The 9,913-nt window shown below is 35.5% G+C and overlaps 1 protein-coding gene across 1 annotated transcript; it reads left to right on the top strand.

Annotated features, from left to right (window-relative positions):
- Positions 1 to 7,643: 7,643 nt before the first annotated feature.
- Positions 7,644 to 8,702, top strand: LOC131949196 (fibulin-5-like). The gene has a single exon (XM_059310985.1). The coding sequence runs from the start codon at positions 7,644 to 7,646 to the stop codon at positions 8,700 to 8,702; it is 1,059 nt and encodes a 352-aa protein (XP_059166968.1).
- Positions 8,703 to 9,913: the final 1,211 nt, after the last annotated feature.

Genomic DNA, 9,913 nt, shown 5'->3' on the forward strand with positions numbered 1-9,913 from the left:
ATTTTTTAGTTTTTAGAAAAATAAACATACTAAATACTAAATATTTTTTTTACATTGGTTGCGATACTTCTAAGTTGTCAAAAGATTGTGAAATATATATTTGTTCTAATTAAATTGCCCTATAATTTGACGATGTGTGTTGTGTAGTAGACTGCCGTATATGCAAATTTGTCAATACTGCTATATGAATAAAGGTCGGAAGCATATCAACTAGTGAGGGTGAGGCATGGGTATCAGTGTAATGCTTGCTATTCTTTGAAGTTTACAGAATAGGGCAGTCATAATAAAACTTTAAACCCCGTTTTCCGAATATTTTATTTAAAAACTTATGTTCACACTTAGAGCTGCGACTCTTGTCCTTGATGACACGCCTTGTCTCCCTTACATCATGGTGTTCATGCCGATAGCTCATGCTTGTTGAACGATCTAGTGGAAAAATAACTAGTACGATCAGTTCCAAGGTCGAGATCACGTGATTTTTGTAGGTGTGGCCAAAAAAAAGCGGATGTGTGTAGGGTCAGCTTGTGATGCGTGTTTATTCGATCAACTTAAATAAGCCTACACGTGTCTTGCTGAATCAACTTTGTCTGTGTGAGGCTTTTCAATTGAAAGGTAGATCTAATAATCTCATATATACTGCTTAAAAATCGACAGTTAATGATGGATAAAAATAAAATGTTCCAATGTATTTTTGATGCCTACGTGCTGGCATATCCTAAAAAGAGTAAAAAGATTTGCCAAGAAGAAGTCGTTGAAAAGTGGACTCAACTAAAAAGTGATTCAGATCTGCACTTGAAAGCGGAGGTCTGGCTGCAAGAGCTAAAAGCAATTGCTGCCGCTAAAAAAGGCTCACTTTTGACGTTTGGGGCCAAACAAACATCTGTATCTACATCTACAAATAAGAAAACACCATATGATTTGGCAAAAGAAATACCTAATACTAATAAGTCACTAAAGTCAGATGAAAAAGTGAACGATGCTCATGAAGTCAGTGATTTCAAACCCTCTACCAGCAAACTATCAACATCTAAGCAGGCTACAGTCCAGATTAACTTACAATCAGAGATTGAGATTCTGAATTCTGATCTAGTCGGCTTGTATGAGCGACAAACTCGCGGAATGTTAACGCAAGAACAGAACATGGAGCTTAAAGAAAAGAAACAGAAAAAGAGTGATTTGGAAAAAAGCTAAAGAGGAAGATATCTGATCAAATAAGATCTCAGAAAGCTCGAAATGAAAAGAAAAGAAAACTGAATGCTTTGTTTGAAGAGAATCCGGGGCTACGCGCCACTTTGAATGTTAGATCTAATTCTGGCAGGCCAAGGATTGAAGAATGTCAATCTTTTTTATTGGAAACTATCATAAACATTGCTATGCATGGATCAGCATCACACGAGAGGAGGCAGAACGAAGTCTACAGGACTATTAAAACATTAGATCAGCTAACTGATCAGTTAAAACAGTATGGGTTTATGATTAGTAGAAGTTGGCTGTACCTTCGACTGTTGCCAAGACGTACTTCTTCTCATGAAGGGCAACGACATGTATCGACAGTCCCAGTAAAACTGATAAGAGGGCAAAACGATTGCCATGCAAATCACATTGATCGCTTGTTTACAGCGGCAACACTGCATCGCCTAGAAGAGTTAGCTTCCATGCTTGGGCCGAATGAGGTATGCTTTATAAGTCAAGATGACAAGGCCCGCGTTCCGCTTGGGTTGACAGCAGCTAAAAAACAGAGTCCATTGCTCATGCACATGGAATACAGGGTGAGCTTGCCTGACCATGACTGGGTTGTGGCTGCTGGACATAAGCTGATCCCTTCAGTTTATGCAGGGATAAAAATTCAGCCCAACGCCTTGGGAAATCGAGAAGCTGTTGGATACTCTGGCCCAACATACATATCAATCAGATCTGGTAAACATTCCTCATCCACAGCGCTTAGTCATGGACTTGATTTTGAAAAATTACTTACTTTACATGAATTTGATAATATCACAAAGAGCGCTGTGGATCAAATTGTTAAACCAATATTAGTGTTGACGGTTGATGGTGGCCCAGACGAAAATCCTAGGTATCAAAAGGTGATCAAAGTTGCGGTGCACCACTTTCTCAATCAGAACTATGATGGTTTGTTCATTGCTACAAATGCACAAGGAAGAAGCGCATTTAATAGGGTTGAAAGAAAAATGGCGCCACTTAGCAATGAGCTCACAGGATTAGTTTTACCCCATGACCACTACGGCAGTCATTTGGATGAAAGAGGAGTCACAATAGACACAGATTTAGAGAAGAAGAATTTTCAGTTTGCCGGAAACACTTTGGCAGAAATATGGTCACACTTGACAGTGGATACATTTCCTACAGTGGCAGCATACATAGATCCAGAAGAGTCTGAACTCCTTGAAACTTCTCTGCTCTCAAAAGATCAGCGTTGGCACGATATTCTTGTGAGAACAAGCCTGTATTTGACTCAGATCGTTAAATGCATGGATGGTAAATGTTGCTCAAAGCCAAGAAGCTCGTATTTCAGCGTAATAACTGATAGATTTCTTCCTCCACCTTTACCAGTCGCCCAAACAAGCTGTGGACTAACAATACCTGAGCGTCCCAAGATGGCTCTTCACATAAATTTCCATCTCTTTTTTGTTGCTCAAAGTATAAAAGTGGATGGAATCCTTCCCCGCTCTTCAAATCCTTATCGCACAATCCCTTATGATTTTTATTGTCCGTATGTTCAATCCGTGATCAGCGACAGGCTTTGTAAGAAGTGTCATTCATACTTCTCTTCATTAGTTATGCTGCGCAATCATTCTTTAACTCACAAACAGGAATCATCAATTGTGCCATTACAGCGCATCAGGCCTCTGAGAGTTGCTGCACGTCGCCAACGTGAACTGATGGTTATAATTGCCAATGAAATTAATGGTGAGAGTGTAGATTGGATAGAAGAGGAAGACCTTGATGTAAAGGGAATTCCCATTCCATACAGGAAAAAAATCAATTCCGTCCCTGTGTATTCAATGAAGGAACATTTTAATTCTCCATGGGAGAATGAATAAGCTTAAAATTAAATATCACAACTTTTAATTTAGGATTGCCATATTAATACTGTTGTAAGTAGGTTTTTTTAAATACTTCTGTTAATGGTCTTGCTAAGATTTAGAAATATGAATGTATATAGATATCGTCGGTTAAGTATAACTTGTTACTGATATTATTATTTAATCGTTATTAATAAAATTTCTATAAAACTTGCTTACATTTAAGTCAGTGTGAGAGTATTTCTTGTCCTATTTCAACATCCTCTTCGCTAACAGCAAAACACGCAATTTAATAATCTAGTGGAGAGTCTTTACTATTAAAAATCAATTACATTTATATTGCTTTGTGAGAGATGACATCCGTTAAGTCCATCATATAGGCTACAATGAAATATACTAGGAAAATTAAAGGTCTGGGTATAGTGCTAACATTTAAATCATTTGCATATTATACTCAATATATAGTTATTCTCACGTGTGTCGTCATGTCTGCAAGAAGTACCTACATTTACATTAAGTATTTTAAAAAAATTTAATCTTATCAGCTTTAACATCACCTCACTGTATTACTGTTTACCTGCTGGTGCCACGAATGGGTCCTGCGCGCTCATTTTTCCCACGTTTTCTTTAACTTGCTTTCGCCTCTGTTTGTTTGTTTTTCCAATCAAATCTTGCGATCAAAATTTCGGGCACTTCCCAGTTAGCTAGCGCGCTGAAATTTTCAGGGAAGCTTTGTTACCGATGACAATTGAATATTCAATTGTTATTATTACTAAATTGATCCATGGACACATTTTATTGATCATTTTAGACCACTATATAACTGTACAAAAAACGTGGGAAAAGGGGACATAACCCAGTCATTGTAATTTGATGAAAACAAGGTTCGGTACTCTCCCTCTTTTTGCTTACTGAGTAGTGTTCACGTGGTGTTTGTGTACAAACAACCGGAACAACTTGTGGCCAGTATGGGGGAGACGATATGGTCGAGTGGTTGGGCACACGATTGCTAACCCACTCGACACGGGTTCAAGGCACGTGTTTTTTACGAGTTGTCTTCGTTTACCCAAAAAAAAGTGAATGCGAAAAGATAAAATCGATAGCAAGATTTTAATGCAAACTAACAGACAAAGACTAAAAAGTAGAAAATAATTATCATTAAAAAAGTTTTAAAAAAACCACGTTTTCTGATTGAACTAAAAAATAGAAAGCGATCACTCTACTATAAGCGATGAAAAACGTGGGGCGCCGAAGTAAAAGTTATATTACTATTGATTAGATAATACTATTGACTTTTATTAGGGAGCTTGTAGAGAGTCAACAGTATTAGAAACTGTAAGAAAATCACGGCGCCCCACGTTTTTCATCGCTTATAGTAGAGTGATCGCTTGCATTATTGTGATGTATAGCATTTATTTTCTACTTTTTAGTTCAATCAGAAAACGTGGGTTTTTTTAAACTTTTTTAATGATAATTATTAATGCTGTGTCAACGAGCGGTAATTTTAAAGGGATGAAAACACAGCAAATTTAAAACATAGGATAAATTGTAAATTAGGGGGGGGGGGGTTGGGTGGAGTGTGACGTCATTTTAGGGGGGGGGGCTGAATTTTTGTGACGATGTGTGACGTAGGGGGGGGGGGAGGGGGTAAAAAATGGCTTAAAAAGCATGACGTTATTTATGGACGACCCCTTATGTAATAATGCAAAAAAAAAATAGAAAATACTACTATTTAAATAACTATTAAGTAAAGCGTGGATCTCTTCCTAAATATTAGTAAAGGTATCCAATAGAAACTAAAGTGACCCAAGCTTTACTTTATAGTTATTTAAATAGTAGTGTATAATTTATTTTATACTTTTTAGTTCATTATTACATAAAAGCTTGTTATTAAAACGCTTTTTATGATTTTGTTTTTCAGTACTTTAAATTTTTACTTTCTCGTATACAAAGTATGGATTAATATTGTAATCGTGCAAAACACAATCGGTGTTTTTGTAAATCTCGACGTTTTACACCTCTCTGAGTCGGAAAATCATAGATTTGCAATCTTGTCCGTATGTCTGTGTGTGTATATGTATGTGTGTGTGAACACGTTAACTTAAGTACCGTTACAGCAAGGTTGATCAAATTTCATTTATAAGTATATCAGTATTTTATCAATTTGTAGATCTGTATCAACTTTCCAGCGATTCCCGATAAGCGGATTTGGGAACTTTTTCTACTTTTATTTATTCAAAAGCCTACAACTTGAGTATTATTTCAGATAGATAAATGAAATTTCATAAGTCAGTAAAAGATCTAATTATACGCCTTCTTTCAAATTTTAAGTAATTTCCGTCTACCGGAAGTAAAAGTTTACACTATTTCCGATTTCTCAAAAAACGCATGTGAATTTTTTAAGTACTAATAATATTACGAACTATTATACACATTTTGTTTGCGTTCAGTTGGTGTGCAATTCTGTTCTATTTTTAAAAGTTTAAGTAATTAAAAATAGATTAAAAATATTGTCTATATCCCGAGTTGCCATCGCCGGTTGTGTTATATTAGAATATTCGAGAAAGTTTAGGGGAGATCACTCCCGGTTTATTTTTTAAATTTACAATAGAGTTGCATGACTAAAAACCAATGCGAACCTAATGAACGTGATGACGCATGTATAATAGGCGGAATAGTTGGGTAAGACTGCCTACTAATTTGTCAAAATTTTAATTAATTCATAAAAATTAATTACGCAAACAACTCAGTTAAATTTATTGTCATATTGCATTGTCTTCATGTCTTGAACCACGTGCCAACTTTGAAACAAATCTGTCAGTTAGAATCGTCCGAAATTTAGCTCGGGCGTTTCGATTTGACAGACAGCCTGAAGACAGAGGAAAGAAGTTACATAAAAGCTTGTAAAAATTCATAAAAAACGTTTCAACACCAACCTTTTATGTAACAACGCACTAAAAGGTAGAAGATAACCGATTTTTTAAAATATATCATAATACACCACTATTTAAATTACTATAAAGAAAAGCATAAGTCACATTATTATCTATTGGATGCCCTTTTCTGATATTCAAGAGGAGAATCACACTTTTCTTTATAGTAATTTAAATAGTAGTGTTTTATTTTATATATATATATATATATATATATATATATATATATATATATATATATATATATATATATATATATATATATATATATATATAATCATTAATTTTCTACTTTTTAGCGCATTATTACATAAAAGCTTGTTTTTACAAGCTTTTATTTAACTCACTTCCTCGTCAGTCTGTCGTCAGTCTGTCTAGACGGAAACGCAGGAGTGAAAATTCGGACAGTTCTACTTGACCGATACGATTCACAGTTGGCACGTGGGTCAAGACATGAAGACAATGCAATCTGAAACTAAATTTGACTTAATTGGATGCCTAATTAATTTTTTATGAATTAATAAAAATTTGGACCGAATTAGTAGGCATGTCTAGCCAACCACATCACACGCGTCATCACCTTCAATAGCTGCGCCATCACGTAATGGCTGCGTTCAAAAACCATTGCGCGCCTACTGAACGTGATGTTCAGTAGGCGCGCAATGGTTTTTAGTCATGTAACTCTATTGTAAATAAAACATGTAAAGTACTGAAAAAAAAATCATAAAAAACGTTTTAATAACAAGCTTTTATGTAATGATGCACTAAAAAGTAGAAAATAAATTATAGACTACTATTTAAATAACTATAAAGAAAAGCGTGGGTCACTTTAGTATCTATTGGATACCTTTACTAATGTTAAGGAAGACACCCACGCTTTTCTTTATAGTTATTTAAATAGTAGTCTATAATTTATTTTCTACTTTTTAGTGCATCATTACATAAAAGCTTGTTATTAAAACGTTTTTTATGATTTTTAAAAAAGTTTTTATGTATTTTTTTTTAGTACGAAAGAGTTGCATGACTAAAAACCATTGCGCACCTAATGAACGTGATAACGCGTGTATAATAGTGAGGAGTAGTTGGGTAAGACTGCCTACTAATTTGGTAAAAAATTTAATTAATTCATAAAAAATTAATTTTGCAACCAATTAAGTCAAATTTAATGTCATGTTGCATTATCTTATCTTATGTCTTGACCGAATCTGTCTGTTAAAAGTGCCCGAAATTTTACTCGGGCGTTTCTATCTAGACTGACGACAGACAGAGATAGTGAGTTAAATAAAAGCTTGTAAAAAGATATCTAAAGTGACGCGATTTTTTTTTATCCAAAGGGCCTCTCAGTGTCCTCGGTCTGGACATCATGACGATTGACGTGGACAACAGAAAGTACATTCTCTCCTACACACATCAGTGTTTTTCCTGCTCTACAGAACTATGTAAGAAAATTGGAAATCCTATCGCCTTCTTTGATACAAATGATGAATATTTGAAAGTTCAAAACCATTTACATAAAATGTTTTTGACTTACAATGTGTGGGTGGAAATTGTAACAAATTCCAGTGGATATTTTTGGAAATATGAGGAATTCAGTGACCAAGTGTTTGCATCACGTGAATCAAACGAATGGTGTAAATTCCAAACAATAACTCAATGTTTTGCGAGAATGACTAAAGATGGCATAAGGGTCGGAATTTTAGGCAATTTTAATTTTCAAGCCCTCTGCAGGTCTCCGTGTGAGAACGGTTTTACGTACAACCAAGACAGCCTCGCCTGTCTCGATGTAGACGAGTGTCTGAGGTCTCCTTGCCATCAAGTGTGTACAAACTTGAAAGGCTCCTACAGCTGTGGGTGTTACCATGGATATACCCTAATATCTGACAACAAAACATGTGTTGACATAGACGAGTGTCAAACTACAACACACAACTGCTTACAGCTATGTATTAACACTGTAGGTGGTTACATCTGTAGCTGCCATCAAGGTTATGAGTTACACAACGACAGCAGATTTCTCTGTGTGGATGTCGACGAATGTGGTTTAGGAACTGACAACTGTTCTGATGGTTGTAACAACACGGTCGGTAGCTACGTGTGTACATGTAAGGACGGCTATCATATTGACACACACGATCCTTTCACCTGTGTGGATATGGATGAGTGTCAACAAGGGCGACACAATTGTACACAAAATTGTACAAATTCTATTGGCTCGTACGTCTGCACTTGTTTCCATGGTTACCGTTTATACAACAAAGACAAAATCACTTGCTTGGATATCAACGAGTGTAAAGAAAACGTACACACCTGTGAAAATACCTGTGTCAACACATTAGGTTCTTACACCTGTACCTGCCCATTAGGTTACCAACTTGACCAAGATGGTAGCTCCTGTGTCAAGACCAGATCACAACCATCTTGTCCCTGCTCCTGTAGGACTCAGACCAGAATCAACATGTCCAGTACTCTAATGGCCGTTCAGAAAGAACTTGACCAGATCAAAAAGAACTTGACCGTTGAGACTCACGACCTGTCGTCCTACATACGGACCAAGACTTCCGCTACAGACGACAGAAAGACGGCAAAGACCTTCGGCTTATTTGGCGCCATTTTGATCGTAATTTCCATGGGAGTTGTCGTAGTTCCTGACGTCATCACACTCTTAAAGTACCTGCTCTCAAAGCTGAGGCTTGTCTGTAGAAAAAACGTTGTCAACGTTCAATAAACCAATGTCGTTCCTCTTTACGTTAAGCCTGATGAAGGCTTATCTACAAAAACATTTTTGTTGTTCTGTGTTCTATGATTGTCAAATAATGTTTGGAACTTGACTGAAATATGCGTTGCTACTTTTTTATTTACTTTCGTTTTACACTTTGCTTTATTTTATTTAAGTTTAACTATCCGTTGCACGAAATTTCCTTAAAGTGATTTAACCCTTTATCTACTGACGGTACTTATAAGTACCACTTTAATTAAGCGCCTGTATTATTTTTAATTTAAGACGAATTTTAAAAATTATTGATGTAATTGATAGTATTATCTCCCTTGAGTCACAGGCAGGTGGAGGGAACAATGTTTTTTTGAAAATTACGGGTGTTCACAATTGTTCTGTACATATCTTACATGTGTTCCTGATTTCCCTTTGTTTTACCTTATTCTTCACGTTTTCAACACCGAATATTTTTTATTGGCATCTTCAATAGTCAGGCAAATACATTTCACTTCTAGTTATACAATTTTCATCAAATTGTCTTTGTAATAGATCGATGTTTACAAGTGGACTTATAAGTACCGTCAGGGCACACTGACATTTTTTAGGATTTCTTGGAAATTGCTGATTTTCAATGCGGAGTGACATGAATATTATTTTGACAATTAATTATCGAAATGTACTTAAAAATATATATTTATGCATTTATAAGAAGGTTAGCATAGGGTTTTCCTCAGAAATATTGTAATTAATTGCAGATTTATAGTAGTAAAAGAATAACAAGAATAAAGGTGGCAGTTGCAGGCTCGTTTACTAGGTTTAGTATACGTTATTTGTATACCAAAGTCTAGTTCTAGAAGTAAGATGTGTAAGTTATATTTGTTGCAAAGAACTGTCTTGCATACAATAGCTAGCGTGTACGTAATGTATACATGTATACATGTAGACTAGTAATAGTCCATACATCTGCATGTAGTATAGATCGTTTTGTAATTTTGAATCAGTAAACACAAAACAGTAGGCCACTACGGCTATCCTAAACACATTGAGCTTACTTCTATTTATAAACTTTACACTGTAGTGTAGACTTGTCATAACATTCTATTAGGCTACAATTATACTAGTATTACTAGTAGTAGTGTTTTGAATGACTAGGATTTTGTTTTCAAAATATTTGTTTATGCGGCTCATTGTAATGGCTATTGGAAGCCTCCAGCAAAAGCAGG

The sequence above is a fragment of the Physella acuta genome, unplaced genomic scaffold, assembly GCF_028476545.2.
Source record: "Physella acuta isolate Inbredline_101_S28 unplaced genomic scaffold, ASM2847654v3 ptg000677l, whole genome shotgun sequence".
In the NCBI taxonomy this organism is placed as follows: domain Eukaryota; kingdom Metazoa; phylum Mollusca; class Gastropoda; family Physidae; genus Physella; species Physella acuta.